Below are 25,562 nucleotides of genomic sequence, written 5' to 3'. Positions count from 1 at the left end.
TAAAACTTTGTAGAGGGTGCACTTAAACTACTATGCAATAAAAAGTGATGATTATTTCATTTGAAAGCAGTAATGTGTGACAGGACAGCTGGGGTTCTCTTTCTATAACAGAAAATGCCATTTTCTACTCTTCTTGGATTATTGTTAGAAAAAAGGAGGAGTGTAAAAAGCTGAATGATAAAACTTCATTTTCTAATCTAAAAGCTTTTTTAAATTAGAGGCAAAGTCCGAGATACTTGGCTGCAGAGAGTAGGGGACAGCTGAACATTAATAAATGTGAACAAGGCTGTAGCAACAGCCATTGGATTAGGCATACTTTGTCACTGTGCCTGTTGCAAAGCCAAGGCAGTTGTGCCTCACCTGCGCTCTTTCCACTCTTACCATTACTGTGTCCAAAAAGCCCAAGCACCTGAGCACCTTCAAAATGCTTCAGTTATATTAGTAAAACCACTGCTCTGTTCAAACATGTTTTCTCTTGAGCAAATGCAGTCTTTCTCTCATTCCCCTGTTCTTCTTTGCAGTTGCATTGTAGGATAGAGGGTGGCAGAGGTCGATAAATCTAACAATGAGAAGTGTAGGTAGAAAAGGAAGCTTTTTCTTTCTGAAGATGCTGTTTGTTATTTCAGTAAGAATCTTACAAAAAAATCTGAAGTGATCTCTGATAGGTAAAATGCTAATCATAGAATCAAAAAATGTTAAGGTTTGGAAGGGACCTTAAAGATCATCTTAGTTCCAACCTCCCCTGTCATGGGCAGGGATGCCTTCCACTAGATCAGGTTTTTCAAGACCTTACCCACCTGGCCTTGAACACTTCCAGGCTTGGGCCATTCTCAATCTACCTGGGCAGTGTGTTCCAGTGCCTTACCACCCTTGCAGTAAAGAATTGCTTCCTAATAATGCACCAGTATTATTTTTCTTGTCCCTGCTTTAAAAGAATGGTGTGGACATGAATGGTGTAGACATGTAGACTTGTCTTACAATAGGTTTCTTGGTCTTGGGGGTACTTTTGAAGTTGGTCTTTTGGGGGACGTTTTTGGAATATAAATCATTCTTAAGAGTTAGTACTTCCTTGCAATTCTTCAAACAGGTGAATTTTCCTTATCTGTATCCATAAGTAATATGAAAGCAACAGATTAGAAGCGTGGTGCTACTGCATATGTGTTCTTTGTCTTGCAAATGTTGAACTGTGCATCTAAGTATGAAGGTGGACAACCAGGTGAAGAAAAACAAATGTGAAAAGAGAACTTGTTTTGAAACAAGTGCTGCTTATTAAGACTTGCAAACTCACTCACTGTATTCCTAACAGCTGCCTAGGTTTTTCCAGCTCTGCTCTGATAATGTGTGGGGAGTTAGGAAAGCCTGTGCTGAGTGCTTCATGGCAGTTTCTTGTGCAACATCACAGGAAGTCCGGAGGACAAAATTGTCAACCCTTTTTATTAATTTGATTAGTGATCCTTCGCGATGGGTAAGAATTGCTTTTTATTTTTTGAATAGCTGTCGTATTTGAAGGATTTTACTGCAATACTCTATGTAGAACTTCTCATGGGTATGGGTAATCTAATCTATTCCATGCACCTCAAGCAAAATTGTTCTTAAACTGGTTAGTTCATTGATGGGTGTATAGAGTCCCTCACATTTTTACAGCAGCATGTAAGAAAACCTCTGCCAATGAAGTAGCTTTTTTGAGCTACAGAATTGCCTGTGATTAACATAGCTGAGAATCATTAACAAAACTGGAAAATAAATCATGATATACTTATGCTTCTTCAGGTTCCCTACCACCATGTTGTTTTTTGATGGAGGGCGTGGTGGACTTTGTGGTTGGTTTGGAGGTTGATTGGTTTTGGGTTTTGTGGATGTTTTTGGTGTTGTTGGTGGGGAGTTTCTTATTAATTAAAATTGTATTGTTTCTTAGGTGATGTATTTTTGTTTGCAGTTTTTTTTAGGGGGGTTGGGTGGGATTTTTGTTCTTGTTGGGAGGGTAGGTTGGTTTTTTGTTTGGTTGGGGTTTTTTATTATTTGCCATCTTGAAGATTTACTCTTAAACCTTAAGTTTATTACTAAGCAGACAACTTCCAAGAGCAAAGGATCATCTGCACAGAAGCATGAGCTCATGGACCTTGGAAAGTCATGGAAGTTGTAGCTCAGCAGAATTAATCAAATAACAAAAATTGAGATAGAGAATTGTTGAGGAGAATAAACAGTAGGAGAAAGGAGGAGCAAATGCACAGCGTTGCATGTGGGAAAGAAATATAATGCTTATCAGTTAAATTTCTGAAACTGAAATGTCTGCTTTCTGTACATGATTTTTTTTCCTTTCAAGTTGTTAAAATTCTGAGCTGAGCTCTCGAATTTACCTGCTTCTATTATCTAAACAGATTGTCCCTCCTTTGGCTGTGGGGAATAAGCCTGTCAGTTTGGTAACTTGTGATTTAACTGGTTTCACCGTGCTTTTTCATTTTTCTTAACTTTTTTTTTTTTAAGCTTGGCATTTTGTAGACATCTGGCTGATTCTTTCCAGACAAGAGCTTCTACTCTTGATTTCTTGAATTCTTTAGTAGGCTTATGACCCTTTCAATTCCTAGTAGCAGGCATTTTATGTTTTCTAGGACAGCAAGATTTAGATATAATTATATATATATTTATATATATAATTTTGTTTTTTCACCTTGGACCCTTTCCCCTAGGTTCGCCAAGCAGCTTTTCAGTCTCTGGGGCCTTTCATATCAACTTTTGCTAATCCATCCAGCAGTGGCCAGTACTTTAAAGAAGAAGATGGTAAAAACCCAGAAGATTGTGATTCTGCACAGGAAAACAGGTAAATTTGCTAAATCTACAAATTACTTTTGCCTCCTTGGTCTTCTTCTCCATGAACTATTAGAAAAACTAACTTTCCTGGATAAGTTGAATATTTGGTAAATGGAAAGATCTGGATCTTCTCATCTCCATAGACCAGAATTAGGATATATGTTCTGTGATGAGATGACTGACTTGACAGACAAGGGAGAACAGTGTATACTGTGTACCTGGATTTTTTTGGCATGGTCTCCTGTAAGATCTTTATGGAGAAGCTGCTGAAGTTGGGTTGGATGAGGAGATAATGAGATGGGCTGAGGGCCTGGCTGGGCTCACAGGCACTGGTCAGCAGCGCGTAGTTGGAGGTCACTGACTGTGTGTCAAGAGGGGTCAGCACTGGTTGGGTCCAGTCCTTTTAACATCCTCTTTAGTGATCTGAAAGGATCAGGGTGTAGCCTCAGCAGGTCTGCTGATGACACAAAACTAGCAGGAGTGGCTGCTTCACCCACAGGGTCATGCTGCCATCCAGAGGGAGACATGGAGAGGCACACTGGAGAGGGTGCAGTGGAGGGCCACAAAGTGACAGATTGTGGGATGTCTCCTGTCAGGAGAGTCTGAGAGAGCTGGGACTTCAGCCTGGAAAAGAGAGGGCTCGCTGGGGCATCTTACCAATGTTCATAAACACCTGAGGGGAGAGTGAAAAGAGAATGGAGCTGGACTCTTTTCAGTGATGCTCAGTGACATGACCAGAGTCAATGGCCACACTCCAAACAGGAGGTCCCCTCTGAACATCAAAATCTACTTTTCTTTTTACTCTGAGGATGACCAAGCACTGGCAAAGGTTGTCCATGAAGGCTGTGGAGTATCCATCCTCTGAAGTACTCAAAACCTGTCTGGACGCGAGTCCTGGGCAAGTGGTTCTGGTTGTCCCTACCTGAGCAAGGAGGTTGGCCCACGTGGCTTCTACAGATCCCTTCCAACCTTGACTCTTTTGTGATTCTATGACTTCTGTTTTGTTATGGTGTAAATAAATTTACTTTGACAAATAGCAAGTTGATAGCATGTGTGTTATCAACAAAGAGCATAACAAGTCTAGTTTGGTTTTTTAATGTCCATTTTCTTTGGCATTCAGCAGTGAGCAAGTCAGGACCACAGAAGATGGCACAACAGATGAAGAGCACAACAGGACAGAGGATCTGTCTTCACATTGTGATGATAGTGACGATTTTGCAACAAAACTTGAAAATGTCGTAGAAGATCAAAATACAGTGTCAAATAACTCCAAAAGGGAAAGTGATTTCCAGACTGAATCATCCTTCCATTGCACTTTGCCTTCAGAATCTTGTGGGGAAATGGCAGATGAGAACGAGCAAAGTTCTCATTGCTGCACAACAGCTGTGCAGGAGGCTGAGCTGAATTCGCAGGAAACCTCTCTTTCAGAGCAGGAATTATACAACTCTTTCCATTTCTGGAGGACTCCACTTCCTGAAATAGACATTGACTTTGAGCTTCAGCAGACTTCTGATATAAAACTCGATAGAGAAATTCAGGAACTCACTATGCCAGTGTCTCCAAGCATTCCTATGGCAACAAGGAAAGAATTAGAAGAAATGATAGAAAATTTGGAACCCCATATAGATGATCCAGATGTTAAAGGTATGGTAAAGATACTGAAGCATTTTTAATGTTTGGAGATATGTGTATGTTGCTTCAGCAGTTTGTGCTTTAACCTCTTAGTTGTTTTAAAAGTCAGAAGTACTGTTTTCTCCTGGTCCTCAAAGGGATTGAGGAAAATTGATATTTCATCAGCTAAAAGGGAATTTGCATTTGTGTAAAGATGTTTAAAGGAGTATAATTCCTTTTATAAACTGAATGCATGTGCAGTTAGGCAGTATAAAGTTCTGACTGCCTGTTTTGACATTATAGTCAAATAGATGGTTCAAAGGCATGAGCTGTTGATGAGCAAGTTTATTCCTAATTAGCATACGTGCAAAATAAGGCAGATTAAGAGGGTTTTATTTTTTTAATTATCACTGTGAATTATGGTTTTCTTTTTACTCATTATCCATTTGATTTTGGATTAATTAGTCTCCATTTTTTTCTGCAAGGGCTTTTTTATTGCAGTCACATGTTTACAGCTTTAATGCGACAAGTTTGTCAGATCAGGCTGATAATTGATCCAAGCTGAGTTCTTGAAGTGAGCACACATTCTCCATTTTAAAAGCTCTTGAGGAATGGAGAAGGGTTTCATAAGTGTGACGAGGTGGTGGAGCAGCACTTCAGAGACACCTCCTCAGCTAAAAGGACTTGGCTCTTCTACACATACTTACTGGAAATAGGTTTTTCTTGGTATTCATATGCTGAATAAATTCTAAGACACATTGGGCTTGAGTGTCACAGTCAGAAAGTCTGGAGGTACCACTAAGGAGGAAGCCATGTTATTTTGGAGCTGAAGAATCTCTAAGGGGGAACCATGCCTCTATACCAGGAAAAGTAGGAGGAAAAGGAGGGGCATGTTGGGGGAAATATTTTAGAATAAACTGATACTGCTTTCAACTTCATTTTATTGTTAGTAGGTTGATATGCTAATAACTGTTTTAAAATCCATTTTGTACTTTTACCTAATCACTTGTGAAGTCAGCAGATAAAACTTTGCTTTAGGAGTGCATTGGGCACTAAGGAGAGAGGTAAGAAAAAAAATTCACCCTTGCTAATGACTTCAGTCTTCATATAACCCATCTCTGAAGCCAAGTGCAAAAGCTTTGCACTGCTGTTCAAGTTTACTTTCTGTCTATAGTTAGAGAACACACCTTAATGCATAAATTACAGTGGTTTATGTAAGCATGTAGTTGTACATCCAGAATTGTCCTGTGTTATGGGTTTATCATGTGTGTTCATGTCTTGTTTCAGAGCAGGTTTTTGGAATTCTTTTTGTTTGTTTGTAGGTCTCTTGGCTGGGTGTCAGGAGCTTTTCTGTGGAGTTGTTGACCAACATTTGCACGTTTAAGTAGAAGAAAACTGTTCCTAGGTTGTCAACACCATGGGTTTCCCCACTCTGACTTGGTCAAGGCTGTGAAATGAAGCCCCATAAAACATTCCTCCTACATCTTCTACTCTTTTTCCTCTTGCCTGTGCTCTTGTTATTCAGTCTAAGTGCTCAAGAACCTGGAATTTAACAACATGCCTGTTTCAATTTAGTAACATTGCAATTTAAATTTTGCACAAAGTGCAAGTAGTATTAATTTTGCATGCTTGTCTCAAACACTGTGGCAGACAGAAACGGTAGATATCCAGACTTTCGTCTGAGTAGCTGACTTAATACATGTGTTTTGAATCTTATGCTTCCTAAATTGTGACAAAAGGTAGGCTTGCTGTGGGGGTAATCCAGAAGATCAGAGCCCTGTCTCCTTGCTCATGGCAATATAATCTAAAACTGTTGTTGCAAACTGATGGTATTAGTATTCAATCAAAAGTATATCTTAATCTGTTTTCATGGAAATTTTATGAATCTACCTAATTTCCCAGATAATTTTGTCTCCAGTATACATGGCTTACAAATGTATGCCAAACAGCCCTGGTCCCAAATGGTCCATAGGGCCTTACCCTGCCTGCACTTCCCTCTCTGCAAAGCTGGCCATTGTGTTTTTGAGTCTTGTACTGTGAGTAGGCTTTGCTTTGACAGCAATGACTGAGCAAGCTAGGAGGGTTTTTTTTCCTCTCTTTATTTCTTTTTAAATCCCTGTGATCTTTTTCTTGCACTTATTTTCTTCATTGGCTTGCTGTCACCTAAGTCCTGGACTCCTGCTTCCATGCTGTGCTCCTGTCTTTATTGCTGCATTCCCAGCCAAGGGATGGGAGTGGAAGATGCTGTGTTCTCTGTGGTGGGTAAGTGGAGGCCTGCCATACTGGAGAGCTTCCATGGGTACACATCTTCTGGCTTCTGTAGCACATTGGCCAAGGATCCTGAAGGCATGACAAGATGAAGTGATGAAGTGTGGTTTGGGAATGAGACTGCAGTGTATGATGTTTTGCATGTGTCAGTAAGATAAAGTTGTTCAGGTGACCTTGTCTCTGGCTCTGCCTTGCCTCTCTATGCTTAACTGTACAAATTCAGCAGCCTTCTTTGACATGGGTTTTGGTTGTTTCTTTTTTCTTTTTCTAAAGTTTAAAATTTTTTTTGTAACATTTTAGAAATTTATGAGAAGAAGAAAATTAATTCCTGTTGTGTGGAATCATAATGGCACAGGGTTTTTGCAGTTTCTTAAGATCACACTGAATTTTTATTATTTGACTCTGCAGGATGTATAGTGATGGTAATAGGGTGCTGTTCTTCACTAGTCAGTCAGAGGAGGTTGATTATTTCTATTTTGCTACTTGGTTTCAGAGCCCATCCCTGACAGCTGAGGCAGATGTGTAGATTTGGTGCTGAAATTCAGCCAGCAATTACTCTGAGTCAGAAAAATATGGTTTTGTTGGGGTTTTCTTAGTGGTTTTTTTGTTGTTGTTCCTTCCTCTCATCACCCTCTGCTTTGCACTGGATGTTCATCCGTAGCAGCATACCTTTGTACCTTCCCTCCACATGTATTCCCCCTTCTATTTCCTTTCTTATTTTCATTTCTCTTCCTTTCTGGTTTTGGTATTCCTCTGCTTCACATGTCTCACTTCACCCTTGTGTCTTGTGTGTTTATTCTCCCCTCACCTGCTTGCATCATTGTAGCAGAAGTATTGAGAAAGAATAACTCAATTTTTATCTGAAGAGTGCCTGAGTGTACCATGCCAATGGGAAGAGTCAAAAGAAAGGCATCACCAGGTTGTGCAGCCCAGAGTATGGCATGTTCAGTGCATATTCCCATCTTCCAGATGCCTTGGATGCCAAACACTAAGGGGTTGCTGTTTACATTCACACTGGTCATGGTTGTGTGGTTTTGGTTTGGTGTTTTGTGTTGGGGGTTTTTTTGGGTGAGGGGGTGGGTGCTATTGGTTTGTTTGGGGTTTTCTCAGTGCACCTCAATGAAGCAGTTTCTGTTTCAAGCCTTAGATCTTTGCTTCAAGGCGTGGAGACTGATGAGATCTCCAGCAAAAAGTTTTTTAACAGTAATCAGTAACCATCATAGAATATTTTTTCCCTAATCTCATTCTCAAAAAAGGATAAACTGCTTCACCTGAATCTCACTCTTTACCCTGGGGTTTTCCTTCCAGAACTAGCTTATTGCCAAAGTGATAAATCTGAGCAATAGTTGGCTGAGCATTCAGCAACTGAGATAAAGAGAGCCTGTCTTCTCACAGGCAAACTGCTGGCTAGCAGAGCTGCACAGGCTGTGCAAAGTTAAACTCTGCTATTGTAATCCCTCTTGAAAGGACCTTTCCAATCCACTGGCCAGACATCTGGAAGGTCTCAGGCTGGGAGATGGGAACCTGCATGTTCCTGTGAAGTATGCCAGCTTTTTAAAAATCATCACAGGGTCTTTTTTCAGGTCACATTTTTCCAGTTCTCCGAGGCTGCTGCGGTCTTCACTTCCTTCAGAGATTGCTTTTCTTTCCTCAGATGTTTTTATTTCTTTATTTTTCCTTCCACAGACATTTTCTTCAACTGACTTTATCTTATGATCTGTATAGAAAGGGCTAAATCATGTAATGTCAGCTTTCCTTAATATTATTTGGGGGAATAGAGGAAGCGTGACTTGCAGGCTACTGAGGCTAACTGTAGCCTAAGTCACTTAGTTACAAGCTGCTTTGCCAAAAGGAGACCTAATATGGACAAACCAGCCCAAATGTGGGGTTAATTGATCCCATTCCCTTATAAGAACTGTAAGTTGGGTTACTGGCGCTGAAAATCTAAAACATGTTGTTAATGGAACAGGTGAGGAGTAAGTGGAGAAGAAACTGTTCTCATGTTTCAGTTACTTCATCTCTGTACCCATTGCAGCCCATAGCTTTTGCCTCTGAGTAAGAAGTAAGGGTAGGGAAGGCAGATGCTTTAGAAAAAGAAAGCAAAAAGAAGAAAAAAATAAATGAAACATCAATGTCTTCTAGTGAAACATCAGGAGAAACAGAAAACAACAGTAAGGTTTATTGAAAGGACAGAAACTCCTGAAAACCAGGAAATTCAGTAGGACGGATAAAATGTGATTTAGAATTTCTAGATTGTACTAGTTATTTTAGGATGCAGGTACAGTAGCCAAGACTAAATACTTTTTTGTTTAAAAATACATCTCACCTGAATCAAAACTTGAAGAAAGAGTTAATTGATGGTCTAAGTTCCAGTGAACATTGACTTTATCTGAGCAATGCAATTACCTGAGTTCTATGCTATGTGCAAAACTGACCTTTACGCTCCAGTTTTTACCGATTGTATTTGTGAAAATTGGTTAGCCAGAGATTCCCTTCTTGAAGCATTTCTCTGTCATTCACAAAAGGAGGGCCTTATCCTTTACTTGAATTTGAAATGATTGTCTGCAAACCATTGCCTGTCTCATGTCAGTAGGGAATCTCTTCATGAGAGATAAGGAGCCACAGCGATCCTTGGCTCTTCTTTTAGCAAGGACCTTGAGATGTTTGTGGACTTCAGGACATTCACCTTTCAGTGAATGGCAGCACTGAAGTCACAGATAAGCACTGAAAGAAGGCACTTGCCAGTCAGTGAAATCCTTGGGAGTTTGGCTTCTCCTGTCCTTCACCCCCACATTTTGAGATTGTAGAATTGACAAGAAGCTGAGGAAATGCACATTTTTGTCATATTTCTTCTAGGGCAGGCAGAGGAAATCAGGACAGGTGTTGTCTCCATCCTGTTAAAGCCCCTAAGCAAGGGCAGTCCAGGTATGCAGGCTGACAGTGGGGCATGGGTGGGGAATATGTCTTGGAAGATATAGATACTGTAGATACTTTTGTTGCTATAAGTAATCTTTGTTAGCTCTGTGTGGATTTTTCAGAAAATACATAAACAGTGTTGAAGCAGTATGTGTTTACCTAGTTGGGGTAAGCTTTCCTCACTTTTCAGTGAAGGTGAGAGGAATGCACATTTTTCATGAAGTTGTCCTTCAAGAAAAATGTCTCAATGTGCAGCAGAATATAATTATTTTCCATTTTCTTGTTTGATTTCTCTAAATTAAAATAGTTTGGAAATAAGCCAGGCATTTCTTGCCCTAGCATAGCCACTTATTTTGCCTGGCATTGGAGATGATTTATTTAACATTTAAGTTTTGGGAAAATTTATTAACCTTGATCTTTTTTATTCTTATGGGTCTTAGAGTATACAAGTTTATTGTTAGTGAAGTAATACTTGAAGAGTAAGGTTGTAGCAGTCTTATTAATGTTAGTAACAGTAAATTTCCTTATTTTTATATATTTATATGTAAATTATAATATATATATTTAAACTATATTTTTCACATGTTTTATAGTGGAAGTATTAGTATTATGTTGGTTATACTTTAAGTTTTTAACAATTTGTTTTTCCTGTTTCATGTTGAGGAATAGAGTAATACAGCAAGAATATATTTGGGTTATTTTATCAGAAATTGGACAGAGTTAGAGAGTTAGCATTGCATATTTTAAAAAATTGTCTTTATTCCTGCTCATGTGAACCCACAGTGTGTTTTCCAATTTTTGCTAGATTTTGCTAATGCTTCTAATCTAAGATTTTGCTGAGTTAACAATTTTTGTTTCTTGTAACAGCTGTATATCTGTATATCTATTTCTTCTATCTACAAATGAGTCCAACTTTCTTTATTTAGTACTTGTTAAAAACAATATTGAAAATGCTGGAGGGAGTAATTCAGAATTCTGTAGTTCAGTATGGCAGTGTGGGATTAAAAAGAAGCATATGGATTGTCATGTAATTTCACAGTGAACATTTAAGAAACCTTGGAAAAGACAAAATCTATGAGGAACAGATCTTCCGGATGGCTGGATAAATTTAATAAGTGAGGAGATAATTCCTCCCTGCCTTCTTGGAAAGAAGAGGAGGAGGAGAGTGGCAGGGTAGATTAATCTGCACTGAATTCTGTGTCACTTGCAACTGAGATTGCCCCTGATATCTGATCTCAGGTCAGGCTATAGCCAAGGAGCATTGCTCAACAAAGCCTTTTCTAATTGGCAGTAAACAGAGGGATGGAAAGCAGAGCAGCCTCAGAAGGGCTGGATCTTTTCCAAAAGAATGGATAGCAGAATATGAAGTGCTAATGCCTTTTTTAGATGAATAAGAGAACATCACACATTGCAACCTTCTTATTTGTTTGGAGGATCCAAGAAGGCTGAAATGTTGGGTCTGGCATCTTTCTATATAGATCTTGCTTTGGAGTTGCAATTAAAATGTAAGATTTTAATGAACATATATAGAGGGAGAAAACAACCTCTCAGAACTGAAATCCTTTGTGTATTACGAAAACTGTTCTCGATCTTTGTTTGAATTATTTCATGTCTCTGTCTCTTAGTCCCACCTCCCACAAACGGCCCAGTTTGTAATATTCATGGGCTATCCTGCCCCAAAAAACTATTTGCACTATTAATATTTGCTAAAATTGTTAAAGAGCTGATCCTGCCATAACAGCGGTCTCCTTATTTGTCTTGAATCATGGGGTTTGTTTGTTTATTTCAGCTTTAGGGACAAATTTCATTGCACTGTGGTTTGGTTGAGTACCCTAGAAAAAGAGTGGGGTGTTAATCTAGCACTTAATTGGTCCCTAGTTTGGGATTTACCAATATGATCTTAAGTTGGTGTACCTCTCCTGTAGTTCCTCTGCCATCTTTCAAATAATTAGTCTCTGTCTAAAAGTTGAATCTCTGGACTTGCTAAAAGTTTTATTGCAGTTTAGTCTCTCATGTATTTCTCTTTCGTGTACTGCAGCACAAGTGGAGGTGTTGTCTGCTGCACTCAGAGCATCCAGTTTGCATCCTCAAGAAGAGACAATGGCCAGTGTTGGCAAGGGAACAGATTCACAGACTGAACTAACCATCAATGACCAGCAAAGTTTTAAACCTATACTGAGTGACATTGTGCCTTTAATTCGTGACACTGTTGAGGTAAGAAGAGAGTTTTGTACTTCATTTTTTTTCATTAGGATTTTCAGGGCTCCAGTAACAGAGCAGTAATTTGCATTCATGTGATGATTGCAGCCAAGTGCTTTCTACTTTTGGCTGGTGTGACATTCCCTTTTGTTGGATGGTATTGAAATGCTAGCTACTAAAATAAAATTACTTGTACTGGGTGCCTTTGTTTTTGCCAATTCTGTGCTTGTCCATGTAAATTCTTTAAACTGTTTCTGTTAAAATCTCTGTTACAGAATTTCTGTTAAAATCTCTGTGACTGTTGCATTTGCAGATGTTTTAATGCTACCACATTTTATTAATGTGAAAGTGCCTTGCTTAAAATAGATTCCCTACTCATAATGAGTGAATCTTCTTCTCCAGTGCCCTTCCCTGAACCTGTAGAATGGGGTACTTTTTTCTCATTCTCTTTGCTCCCTGTGAGTTGATTCATTGTGGTTTACTGGTCTGCATCAGAGAAGTTGAGGACCTGCAACTGACATGTTGTGCGAACTGCTGAAGGATTCTAGCAATCAGTAACATGTTGAAGTTTTTTGCATTTACTTCTTCAGCCCTTCTCCCCATTCCCTGCCTGACTGTAGTTCTGGCATTTGATACTCTTTTCTGTTCTTTCCTTTGTCAGGCCAAACCCACTACATTCACTGCATGTAATGCCACAAGCTGAGGTGGTATTAAATGCTGTTGGGTTGCAGATAGCAATGGTTCCAAAATAGGCTCCATAAAACCAGAGCAAGTGATTTGTTGAATCATTCTACTGAAATTGTATTTTCCAGATGAAATTTTGACAAGCATCTTTGAAATGGCTAGTAGTTAATACCAGTTCAATATAAAATGTTTTCATCCTTCTTGAATTAGAGTGATGTTTCTTGATGGCATTTAATTAACTATTCTCTAAGCTGTTGGACCACCATCTAGACCAAAAACATACAAGGGGTTCAGGAATATGACATTTACATGGTTACTGCTGATGATACACAATCATAATTTAACTATACAAATGTGGTTTGTTTCAAAAACACCAGCCTGCCTCAAATTCCTTTATGTCAGGCTCAAAATGCTTTTTTTATTATAGAATCTCGTCTTTCTAATGCTTACCTGAAATTACAGTTTTCCTCCATTCTTAAGAATTTTGGGAGGTGGTGTTTGTGCAGAGGGACTTTTCCTGTGTTTTATGTTTTTGTATACAGAGTATAATGCTGATAGTAAATTTAAGAAGCAGTCACATTGCTGGTATATGTTGATTTTGCATGTTTCAGTTTTGTGCTTTAAGAGGATGCTCTTAATCTGTCAGTTTCTTGTTTGTTACTGGCACTGAATCAAGCCCTCATTTTACAAGTAAGCAGATATTCTAGAGGTGACCTAGAATTCTGGGAATCAAGCTGTGATCTGTTGAGCAAGTAGACTGTTGCCCCTAGCAGTGAAGAGACCTCTGATTTTCACAGGTGGTTGTTGGGGTTTTTTACTTTGGTCGGGGTTTTGTTGTGGTGGTGGTTTTTTTCTTCTTGACTTTTCTTGAGGCTTTTAAGTCTCAGCATAGCAGTGTGTCAGTAGGGTATCAGACTCTTGAGGGAAGTGAAGCTGTCCAGCATTTTATATTTGAATGCAGCCTGCACAGTTCTGCACATACTCCAGTAAGCAAAACCACAGTGTGCTTGTCCTTTGGCAGCTGTGCTGGTTCATGAAGGAGTTAAAGAGAGATTCTCTTGTCAAATGAAAATAAATGATGTAATAGAGTGGACCAGTAAGATTTCTGGGACATGATGAAGCTTGTTTGTTGAGGGCAGCTGTTTATTTTTTCTCAGGAGGCACTGTTTTTATTTTTTTTTAGGTTTTATGTTCTTTATAAGGTTTGATAAGGGGATGTGTATTGAAATCTGTTTTTATTTAGAGGTAGAGGGTGAAAGGAAACTGGGCTAAAATATTCTCACTCCTGTCTGGCACAAGTACCTGTTTCTAATAAGAATAGCATGGATGCCAGGAGGAGATGGATCCCTGACACTGGCCTCTTCTTTGTTTGGGTGTCCTGGTGTGCAACCCTCAACACAGAGCAGAGATCTTTGGAGCACAACCCCAGAGCTCTTGTTATGCAGCCAAGGGAAGCTTAGCCTTAGAGATCTTAGAGGCCATGGCAAAGATTTTGCGTTTGAGGTACACAAGAATGCATTAAGGCCATGGCAAAGATTTGCATTCTTGGTACACAAGAAGCTTTTAGACTAAACCCTGCTGAATTTTCATGTCCTGGCTCTCTGCAATGCTCAGTTTGATGTGTGCATAGGAAAAGATGGAACTACATTTTCAGGAGATACTGCATAACCTAAATACTGACTGATGGCTGTCCTTCTCTACTGAAGCTCTTCCTCTCAGGAATGCATATCTGACTTTGAAAGTGACTGAGTGAAAATGTTCCCATCTGTTGACACCCTCCATTATATTCGGTTGTTTGACTGGTTCAGTCCACAAAGTATGATTTTTTGAAGCTTAAGCTTTTGGAGCTGAGCAGAGAATGTGAGATAGAGTCCTTTCACTTTTATAGTAACAGAATGGCTGACCAACCTCTGGTCCCATGCAAACTGGCAACTCATGGAAGCACTGTGGCTGGAGTGTACTGGCTGCCTCATAATTCCATGATTTGCCAGACATCAAAGCTGGTGACAGGCAATGCTGAAAATAATCTCTTTTTAAGGGGGAAAAGCCCCCAGACAAACAAAAGACTAAAAAAGAGTGAAGGAGGAATTGACTGTCAAACTAAAAATCCTGCAGAGATAGTTTTCAGAGCCTCCAGAGGTTTTACAGTTGGAGCTGTGTGCTGCTGGACACATTTAGTTATGGAGTTGCTTGCAAATCTCTTCTTTCCTTGGGTCTTTAATGCCTTCTTGCTGCTGCTTCCTAAGCCTGACAGGTGACATGGACTGCTGTGCCAGAGATATGCAATTGCCTCACAGCTCTGCCTGTTCTTTATCACCTGTAATTGTACCTCAGCAGCTAAAATTGCAGCCCAGTGCTTAGATGAAAGTAGCTTGTGGAGAAGGAAAAAGCAACTGTCTGAAGTCAAACCAAGGAAGACAGATTGTATCCTGGAGGCTTTCTTTGGAAGAAGGTTGTAGTTTGCTGGAAAATTCTCGTTGTCAAAATGATCTGAGCAGCTGGTGGAAGTAGGCATGTTCTTGTTGCTTTTGTTGACCCTAGGAGCTCACCCTGCAGCATTTGTGAATAGATGGATACCTTGGCTCAAATCTAGCAAAAATGCCTTTGTCCTGTTCCAGCACACAGCAGCCTGATGTACTTTTCAGATATTCATTGCATACTGCTTGAAATTCATGGTTTGTTACATGAAGCCATTGTATGTGGAGAGCTGCACTTGGAAGGAAAGTGTTGGTGCATCCCCCCAGCAGCACAACTTATTGCAGCCCATCACACCTCTGCCACTCCCCAAGGCCCAGATGTGTGGCCAAGGTGCTAAAATGATTGCTGAAAATTATTTTATTAGGACTGCTGAGAGAAGTTACGACTCTTGTCAGCAGCTGTGGCCAAGTAGGACTCAGTTCTATAAGGTGAAGCTTATCCAGAAAAGATGATAGAATAATCACCTCCAGGAAGGGTGCAACAGCATGAGAGTCTCATGAGGTTCTACTCTTCAGTGTGAGGGTGGCTTTGTTTTAACCATTTTCTAGCACAAATCCAAAGCAAAAAATCCATCAAAATCAGCTACAGGTGTTTTCTTACTTTCCATTCAGGGGAGAAGCAATGGGACCCATATGTTATTTATATTAATGCTGTCTCAAAAGTACTTCTCTTCTGTGATTTTCATTCCATAAGAACCAAAATGGAGCAGAGTAAGAGGAGCTTCTGTTTGAAATTGAAAGCAGATTTATCTTGCAGACCTTTTGATTTTGGGCTGCAGGAAAATTGTATTTGATATTAAAACATATAGTCCTTTAATCTAAGAAATAGACTCTGAGGCAAGAACAGCACTTCTTGATGTTGGTGTTTCTTTTGTGTTTAATCTTAGAGTGTGTTTTATGTGACCTTTTATTTTCTTTTTTTCACAGGGTATGGATTCTCCACTTCACTATATTCATAATGATTCAGATTTGAGTACCAGCAGTAGTTTCAGCCCTGAAGAAGAAAGAAAATCCAAAGTACAGGTAAATGATAGTGAATTCTGGTTTTCTTATATGTAGCAGATAAGTGAAATTTTTTTTAATATGTATGGGTATTTCCTTTATCCCTTTTTTCATTCAGTCATTTCTGACATGATCTAGTTTCTATTAAATACCTCTTAATTAAGTAGTTTTAAATTAGTCCTTGTTTCCAGAGTCAATGGCTTCATTTAGCAATTGTTTCTGTTACATTTATGCATGAGATAACAATATTATTTTGACATGAGATAACAGTTGTCACAGATCTTCAGGCTCTGTTTAATTTGGTTTAGTTTTCAATGGGAACCATGCTGTAGTGGGACTTAGGTTATTGAGGAAACAGGATAGGTTTTTTATTACATGTTTTGAGAGGAACCACCCCCACCCCTTGATAGCTTTTTGCAGAACAGTTTTGAAAGTGTTTCATTAAACTAGAACTGCCTCTGGTTTTTTTTCCAAAAGGAATCAAGTGTCTGTTGTTCCATAGTCTGGAACAACATTACATTGCCACTGTGCATCAGTGTGACTCCTTGAGTGCGAATCTCAGTCCCTGGCTTGTTCTTGTCCATGGAGCTATTCAGCAGCTGTGTTAGGCAATGCTCTTGTGCACCCCTTCATAGAGTCAGTCCCTGACACAGCTGAAGCAAAGGCAGTAGTAAAGAGGTTCTCACAGAATTTTGGTTCAGATGATTTGATTCCTCAGTGGACAGAGGGATAGTTCTTCACCACAGATCTCTCTGTCTCCAGAGAAGCCTCTTTCTCCCTGTTGAGTGTCCAGGGAGTTTGGAAGCAGTATTGAACACACTGTAGTCTGCTCCCTCCCCTTCCCTGCTTCCCAAGGCATTTTAATTTAGTTTTCTTCTCTCCACCTTTTCAAGATTTTGAGAGAATTAGGAAAGGTTTTTTTGAGCAAGTCACATCATTTGCTGTTTAACCTGCCTTTATGGATGACGTAAAATGGCCAATTTGCACAACATGTGAGCCTGAATGTTTGCAAAGGGTAGAATGCAGTCTTTCCATTTCCTAGACTCCCTAAGGAGACTTGTCCATTTGCTGCTCTCTTGAGTTGATCTGTGTGTTTTCAAATAGCCCCTAGTCATGTTATTGTTCCTTTGGAACCTTTTGGTGGAACTTAGCACATACAAAACTGTTGTGTGTCAGAATAGGACACAGAATGAATGGCACGCAGAAGCTGAAAGGTCTAAGGTAAAAAGAGCGTAGTTTATTTCGGGCTCCAATATTTATAGACTTTCAAGAGTGACCATGGATTGGAGGATGAAGTCACCACCTCTCCAACCACACTGGTCAAACCAACAGTCCATCAGATTTCTCTTCCTCTAGAAAGGAATGCAAAACAATCATTATTTACATGAAAAATGCGTGAGAAACTCCATTACAAAAATGTAAACATCAGAAGGCTTAGAAGAACAGGGTTGTGCTCTTATTAAGACACTGTAATTAAATAGTATTCTGTAGTTGTGAGGGAAAAAGAGTGCCCTGGAATGATAGTGAGCCTTATGAGGAGTAAGTGAAAGTGGTGTGTGTGCTGTGCCTTTCTCCTGCTGCAGGATGTTGTACCTCAAGCCTTGCTGGATCAGTATCTGTCCATGACTGATCCGTCCCGCGCACAAACAGTGGACACTGAGATTGCCAAGCACTGCGCCTACAGCCTGCCCGGCGTGGCTCTGACCCTGGGCAGGCAGAACTGGCACTGCCTGAAGGACACCTACGAGACTCTGGCCTCTGACATGCAGGTGAGCTCAAGCAGTGAACAGTCTGAAGTTGTGAGATGTGACAAAGACTAATTGCAACCTCTGTAGTGGTTTCTCTTGTTCGCTGGATGTTGGGCTGCTGTGCTTTCCACACAGAGCTTTCCATCCCTGGTGTTATTCTACAAGGAATGATGGTGCAGTGGTTGTTTTAGAGGAAGCAGTGGGTGTGGTGCTCAGGTAGTAAAGAAATGGGCAGGTTAGAGTGGGAGATGGATCTCCAGTAGGAAAATGAGGACAGGTTTCTGATTTCCTGTGCATGCTTGAGATCTTATGGCAGTGTCTGGGAGCCTCCTAGGTTTGAGAATTTGGGCCGTGCTGCTGTGTGAGCAGACATGCCCCTGCAGGCATGTCTGGAGCTCGGTGAGTCAGCCTCACACCAGGCTTTGGTGCCACATCCAGTTAGTCATACAGGAATAACATCGCTATCACCATGCAGCAGCACTGCTGCTTTAAAAACAAATCCTGGAAACAGCAGCATTTTCCTTGTTGTCAGGTGGTAAGGAGGTGGCTTTCTGCGTTTTGTGGTTTACAGTTGTTTCCCAGACCTCCTTTGTTTCCTTTTTTGGAGATGCTCTTTTTATTTTTTTAAATATTCTCAGACTGCTTCACCTCTCTTGAACTTGCTGCTTGCTCTGTCAGAGCAGCAGTTCTCAGTGATACATTGTGAGTAATTTTATACATGGCAATTGCTCATGTTTTCCAGGCCCCTTTGCAGCCATTAAAAACAACCAGCTAATAATTTAAAACTCAAGTAAAAACAAATTGCTCTGTGTGCAGAAGTGTCCGGAATTTATCACCAGTCTAATCTGAATTACGATTGGATCACCAAACCAGGGCAAAAGAGCAGTGCCCATGCTAATTGGAAAGTGCTGGCTAAAGAATAGATACTATTTTATTTTTAAAAGACTTTTTTGAAATAATTCTCAAATTAAACAATGTGCCCTCAATTTAGGGTGTCTGATAGCTCCACTGGTCCTTGGGCTGCTGGGCACCAAGTGTGGAAGAAACTGTACCTATTATGGAAGCTAAAATATCCCAGCTGAAATATTGTGGGATATATGTCTTACTCATTTTAATTTTAAAAATAGAATGAGACAATAGTAGCATGAAACTAATTTATGCTGAAGAATTTAAAGCAGAAAGTAATGTGTGCAAGAGCACTGATGTCAGGAATACTATTTTGCTTCCTGGCACCAGGCAAATTAAAATATTTTGATTACTTATATCTGAATAGTTCCTTGATGTGGAGGTGGCAGAAATGATACCTTGTCATTTGTCTTCTCTTCAATTTTCCTTTTTTTTTTTTCATTTTAAATTTGCAGTGTAATATTCAGTTGTTACATGAGGTACTTTAAGGATATTTGTAAGTAGTGGAATTTGCTGGGAGTCCAGCTTGGATACTGACCCTCAGGTTTGCCTGGAGCCCTTTGGATCAATAACACTGATTTGTTTGTGTTGCAGTGGAAGGTTCGGCGGACACTGGCATTTTCCATACATGAGCTTGCTGTCATCCTTGGAGATCAGCTTACAGCTGGAGATTTAGTTCCTGTCTTCAATGGCTTTTTGAAGGACCTAGATGAAGTGAGGATAGGTGTGCTTAAGCACTTGCATGACTTCCTGAAGGTATGTCTGTGTCCCTACCCATGTAACTCTGTGGGAGTTAGGTATCTGTTGAATACTGGGATATATGTTGCAAGAGATCTGTGTTGCTGCTACTTGATTTTCTCTGAAGAGCTTTGTTCATGTTTATTCAGTATATGATTTTTTTTTGCTCTAATCTGCCTACACGACTTACTTGTCAAATTTCTGTAGAGGTTTCTTTGTAACTGCCTCATTTCTGGAGCTGAGAGACACAAATCGTAAAACTATCTTTACTATTGACACCTCCTTTCTTAGAGTAAAAGAAAAGGCTTGTCACATTTTCCTTTCAGTAGTGCCCCATGTGATTTTAGTCTTTGGCATTACACAGTTTTGCCCAGGAATGCAACACTGTTGCTAAAGATTAAAGGTTTTTTTTAAATAAAGAGAGTGTTTCATTAGTTGTATTTAAAGCTCTTGTTCTGTCTGCTGATTGTAGCCTGTAGCTCTTTATGTAAGTTTGTATTTACTGTTTCAGCTTCTTCATGTTGACAAAAGACGAGAGTATCTTTATCAGCTTCAGGAATTCCTGGTGACTGATAACAGCAGGAACTGGCGTTTCCGTGCTGAGTTGGCTGAGTATGTGCTTTTCAGAATGATTATTTTTATTGTCGTGGATATTTAAAAATGTGAAAATCATATCATAGATGTTTTTCAGTGTTATTCCTAATTTAATTTTTGATTAGTAGATGATCCTTCTCCTCCTCCATATGTCCCCCTTGCTTAGAAATTCCCAGTAGTTGTATTGTTAGTTTGATATTTGCAAGTTACCCACATTCAAGATGATGGCACTAAAAAATAGATTTTTGCTTCCCAGTACCTTCATTATGTCCACATTGCATATTTGATAAGTGTTGTCCTATAAATGATGGTACTCAGTTCAGCTGCCTTTTTTCTTACTGTGACACACTGTCTTTGGTTGTTCTTCCATCTTGTAGGCAGCTGATTTTGCTCCTGGACCTGTACAGTGCCAGGGACATCTATGACTACCTGCGGCCCATTGCGTTCAACCTCTGTGCAGACAAAGTGTCCTCTGTCCGCTGGATTTCCTACAAGCTGGTAAAGCAATCTACATAAATTTAGGGTGTCAGACTTCTGAGTGTTGGTGGGGGTAATTTTTTAATTTACTTTTTTGTTCCTTCTTATTTCTTCAAGGTTAGTGAAATGGTAAAAAAGCTGTACATGGCTTCAACACCAACCTTTGTGATAGACCTCATGAATGAACTTGTTGAAAAGTTCTGTAGATGCCACAAATGGTCTGGTCGGCAGACTTTTGTCTTTATTTGCCAGGTGAAATGTCTTTTCATTTCTGTTCTGGGGGTTTTGGGGAAGTTGATTTGTTTGTTTGCTTTTTGTTTTTGTTGGAGTGGTGGTGGTGGTGATCAGAATTAAGGGGACTGGAACTCTCCAGCTGTCCATTGGCACTATATTGGTGAATATTTGAGAGCATTGTTTCCAAGGGAATGGTTTCATGGCTGTTTTTTTCTCTGTTTCTCCATAGGCGAGCTTGACTGCATCTTTAGCTCAGCAAATTAGCACCAGGTCATCAAATCTGATATTGAATATAGAGCACAAGTATAGCAAAATAATCTCTGAGTTGGGAAGCTACTTTGTTGCTCAGCATGAAATGAGATTGGTGTAATAAATCTTTAGAAATCAATGAGTAGGTGCTGCCTGTACCTCTTCAGTCAGCTTGTGCAGCTTGGTCAAAGCCAGTGCATTCTCAGCAAAACAAACAGGAGTTGAAACTAGCTGGGATCCCAAGGAAATGGTCAAATTTGGAGGCTGTAGCAGAGGTGCAGACTGGGAGCCACTGTGGTTCCTGCCCAGGTGGACAGTTCTTTGAAGTGTTTGGAGAAATGTGAGCTTTGAGCTTATTTAGAGAATTGTTATTGCTATTAACCGTTTTTGTCTCTAGTTTAAACAAAGACTAAATTAACTGTGAGAAGGATTGTAAAGATCTTCTGCTTTTCTCTCCTGTTCTCAAGTGGTACAGTGATTAAAATAAATAAAAGGGAAAAAAGGGAGTTCCAGGTTTCTGATTATGTGTTGAGATTTCATCCTCCCTGTGCTGAAATGTAATGAAATTGCCTCTGTGTTCCTGCCAGAGTATCAGTGAAGATGACTGCCTGCCCATGGACCAGTTTGCTGTGCATCTGTTGCCACATTTACTGCACTTGGCATCTGACAAGGTTCCAAATGTTCGAGTCCTGCTCGCAAAAACATTGAAGCAAACCCTTTTGGAGAAAGGTTAGTGGCAGAAAGAGTTGCAATGGGCTGACTGCACAGGGGTTTTTTGTCCCTCAGTTTTCCTAAATTCAAGTGGGAAAGAAGAAGCAACATCAGATGTGGGCTGCTGTTGCTTTTACCGTCTCTTTGATGTGAGCTGTTACCTTGGCTGACATGAAGCTATGACCCTGTTGTGGTGTACAACCTGCAGTTGTGTAGTGCTGAGGAAATGAGTTCTTGCTCATATGCCAGCCTGTTCCTTTGGTGTCATTTTCCATGAATGGGCTACTTGGTAGAGGTGTCATCAGAAAGCACAAGTGAGCAACTAGCATCTGTGAAATTGTTGAACAGTGCCCTTTATTTAGTTTAGAAAATAAAAAAGTTGATGTTCTGTGTAATAAGACAGAAAAATATACACAAATATAAACTACCATTTGTTTTTTCTCACTGGGGGAGAAGAGATGGCTGTTGTTTGGGCTTTGTATTTTATGGTAGCAGTGGGAAGAAAGCTTCTCTGGATTATCTTCAGGGAAATAAGACATGCAACTCTCAAATTGCAGAGTGTGCTTAGGAAAGCATCCCCAGTGCATTGCAGGTGCCAGAAGAGTCAGCAGTGCTCAGAGCCCAAAGCACTGTTAAGCAAAGCAAAGAAAATCAGCATTAGAAGTATTAGGCTATTTTCTAAGACAGCTGAGTATCCATTTTGGAATACTTCATCCATTTCTGGTCACTTCCACTCTCAGCACCATGGCTTGAGGACTGCTGAGCTGTTGGGAGCTGCCTTGTGCATGCTGACTGAGGAAGCATATGGAGGCAGCTGAGATGGATCAGCTGATGGGCAGATTTATCTTCTGTTAACTGTGCCAAGGATGTCACTGTTCTTCCTGCTCTCATGTGGCATTGGTGTTTTTGTGTCCCGCACATGGATAGTGCACCTTCATTCTGCATTGCCACTATGTAAACTTATGGCAGGTAGTCTCTGCCTCAGAGGTGTTCTGTGTATGATTAGGGAGGGTGGATAGGTTGGGGAAGGCAGGTTTAAAAACTCAGTTCAGGAGTTTTTAAACCTCAGATCTCAACTAATCTTCCTGTGAGCCATTTGTAGTTACATTGCTTTTTTGCACCTTATGTCGAATGTTGGAACTTCTTCCACTCTTATTTCATGTTATCTTAGATCTATCATTTGATAATTACTTGGCAGGGCTGGCAGGGAAATGGAGTGGCATGGCCATGGGTTGATGGTGTCTTTCCTCTGTCACAAATACAAGCACTCTCATCTGGAGTTGTACCAGGCTTTTCCTTCCTCTTTGGCCATGGAGTTTGGCACCCTTTTATACTGAAGGGCTGTAGAAATCCTGTACTTGTGCAACATCATTAGAGCAACTGTACTCTGAAACATTAAATGATTTTTAAGGTGAATTCTTAGGTATATTTGGAAGTGTCTTGTGTGCCTGCTCAGATATTCCAGGACTGTAAGAGTGCACTGTCCTCTGAAATTTTGTGTCTCACGGGGTATGCTGAGGCTGGCATTGAAGTATCTGCTGCCCTTTCCTCCTGTAAGTTTTGTGCATTTTCTCTTACAGAGTATTTCCTGAATTCTGCCAACTCTCACCAAGAAGCTGTGGAACAAACAATTATGGCTCTTCAAATGGATGGTGACAGTGATGTCAAGTATTTTGCAAGCATCCACCCTGCCAGTACCAAAATTGCAGATGATGCCATGAGCACTGCTTCATCAACTTACTAAGTTCCCAATGTTGCTATAATTAAAAAAAAAAAAAATTAAACCAACTATCCTCAAATGCTTCTAAAATGGTTGATTTAGAGCAACCTCTTTGGAAGGAGGGATTTCTTGCCAGATTTAACAGGTGGATGTTATCTAAACCTGATAACCAGGGATTTTAAGTCAAGGCAAAGTAAAGATACCTGTGTCAGCTTGACTTTAGAAAAACACTGCTCAGAGGATTATTTTTGCCACCGAAGCCTTAAATCTTCTGTCTTCCTGAACAAATGAAACTTGAATTGGCAGATCATTTTCATTGTAGAAAGGATGTGATGATTTCCAGAGACCTGCATTGTTTCTCCTGAGGAGTTAACTTAGCAAGTATTTTCTGTAGCAGCTGATGGGCAGGATGGCCAGAGAGGCGAGTTTGTACAGGGACTGAGACCTCCAGTATTAGAGCTAAAGTTTTTATCAGTCAAGGACTTGATTTGTGTGCAGCTGGGCACACCCTTAAGTGGGAATAGCTTTGATGTTTGTAAATGGGAAAAGTAGAAATTTGGATTTCTCTTAAGGGCTCAGTGCTAACACTAAACTAGAATCTGATTTTAATCCTTAAATGCAGCATATTGCTGTATCCATTAGCAGAAAACTTTGCTGAGTACCTGTGTCCTAATTATTTTCATGCTGGTCATGACCTAAAGGAAATTTATTAGCACATGTACTTTAAGTCAGGTATTTTTAACTTGATCATGATCAGCTCTGAAGGTGCAACTTTTTTCTTCATATACTGTACATATCTGTGAGCCTCCTTGGAGTGCTGCAGTCTAATCATGTTGTTTAAAAGCTGTTGTGATACAAGTTGTTCTCTACTTGTCCAAATAAAATTTATTAATAAGATGGAAAGAAATCTTGTGACCTTTTTAAGACATTAAAAAAATAAGTTTGAAATTTAAGTGGACTTTTTCGTTCAGTTTTCTACACTGTGGTGGCTATTTCAGGGGCAAGGGGTTTGCTTAATGATCCTGAAGAATTCTGCATTTTGAGATGGAATATGCTACAGCACAGATGTACTTTGACCGTATTGTTGAGGTTTTGCTGGATTCTTCCAAGTGTCCCTTTTGCTTGGGAGCCTGTTGCCTCCAGCCTGAAGTGTCGTCTTGGCTGGAAGTAAGTCTGAACATGCACCTCAGTCAGATTTACAGAAAACTGTGAGTCCAGACTGCCCTTAACCTGCCTGCAGTCCATTGACTGCTTTCCTTTCCTCTCATTTAAAATTACTGATCCAGTATCTCCTTCTGTGTCTTCCAGGGAGAACTTCCTTAAATCACCTTTCTTCCAGCCTGCAGAACCCAAAGTGTGTGAAGCTTTTGTCCCCCGAGGAAGTAGAAATGGCTGTGGCAGCTTATCTTTGATGTATTTTAGCAGAACATTTTCACTTATCAGTCAGGTACCTGATGCCCTGGCAGTTGAGCCTTAGGGGGATATCTTTTTTTCATCTCCTGTTTTTTGGAAAATAGATTATTCTGCAGTTTCTTCTCTTGTAAACAGAAAGTTGCTATTTGCTCCCCAGAGGCTGTTTTTGTACTCCTTAGCACGGCCATGGTGAGTTTGGAGTTTTTTTGGGTAAGTTTGATTTTCTAAATTGCAGAGTTTTTTTTCTTTTGTGTTTGAGGATTTTTGCGGGATTTCTTTATTTATTACTTTTTGTAGATGTGTGTTTTTCATCTGCTTTTTTGGTGTCGATTTTTAATACAATTTTTTTTTTTTTTTTTTTTTTTTTTTTTTTGCTATGCATATCTCTTTCCAAAATTGGCAAAATCCCTGGAGGAGTAGGCAGGGTGACAGTGCTGTGGATGGCAGCAGGCTGTGTGGAAGCAGGGAGCAGTGCTGCTCTCCCTGCTGCCCCAAGGAGAGCACCTGAGAGTGACTCATCTTCTCCCAGGCCAGGTGGTTCCCATTTCAGCAATATGCATTGAAGTGCAGTTGATTTCTCCATTTTGTTCAGAGAACAGAAATCCCATCATCTGAGAGGTTTTTTGCCTTGTGTGTGGCAATTAAGTTGCAGATGAATTGTGTGTGAACAGGACCTGTTGAGACCAGAGGATGGTCCAGGCCATGCTCTTGACTGTGAATGGAGCACAGTGTTCACTGGAGGAGTATTGGGGTTTAAATCCCAGTGTTTGGAGTCTGAAATTAACTATTTCCATCACACCACTCATG

General features: G+C 40.1%; 1 protein-coding gene across 4 annotated transcripts in view; it reads left to right on the top strand.

Annotated features, from left to right (window-relative positions):
• Positions 1–24,295, top strand: part of PPP4R1 (protein phosphatase 4 regulatory subunit 1) — a 62,847-nt gene extending 38,552 nt beyond the window's left edge. For all 4 annotated transcript variants that reach the window (XM_054284684.1, XM_054284682.1, XM_054284685.1 and 1 more), the window contains 12 exons: positions 1,307–1,465; positions 2,688–2,818; positions 3,929–4,452; positions 11,642–11,817; positions 15,891–15,986; positions 17,549–17,734; positions 19,214–19,375; positions 19,869–19,969; positions 20,329–20,449; positions 20,546–20,680; positions 21,499–21,640; positions 23,203–24,295. In XM_054284684.1, the coding sequence (XP_054140659.1) occupies positions 1,307–1,465; positions 2,688–2,818; positions 3,929–4,452; positions 11,642–11,817; positions 15,891–15,986; positions 17,549–17,734; positions 19,214–19,375; positions 19,869–19,969; positions 20,329–20,449; positions 20,546–20,680; positions 21,499–21,640; positions 23,203–23,366 (2,097 nt within the window). In that variant the 3' untranslated portion in view covers positions 23,367–24,295. The remainder of the gene's footprint in view (positions 1–1,306; positions 1,466–2,687; positions 2,819–3,928; positions 4,453–11,641; positions 11,818–15,890; positions 15,987–17,548; positions 17,735–19,213; positions 19,376–19,868; positions 19,970–20,328; positions 20,450–20,545; positions 20,681–21,498; positions 21,641–23,202) is intronic.
• The last annotated feature ends 1,267 nt before the right edge of the window (positions 24,296–25,562 follow it).

Source organism: Melozone crissalis, unplaced genomic scaffold, assembly GCF_028551555.1.
Source record: "Melozone crissalis strain CALT ecotype California unplaced genomic scaffold, PUWL_Pcris_2 ptg000042l_1, whole genome shotgun sequence".
Taxonomy (NCBI): Eukaryota; Metazoa; Chordata; class Aves; order Passeriformes; family Passerellidae; genus Melozone; species Melozone crissalis.
The sequence above is the reverse complement of the archived record's forward strand: the minus strand, read 5'-3'. Positions and strand labels throughout refer to the sequence as shown.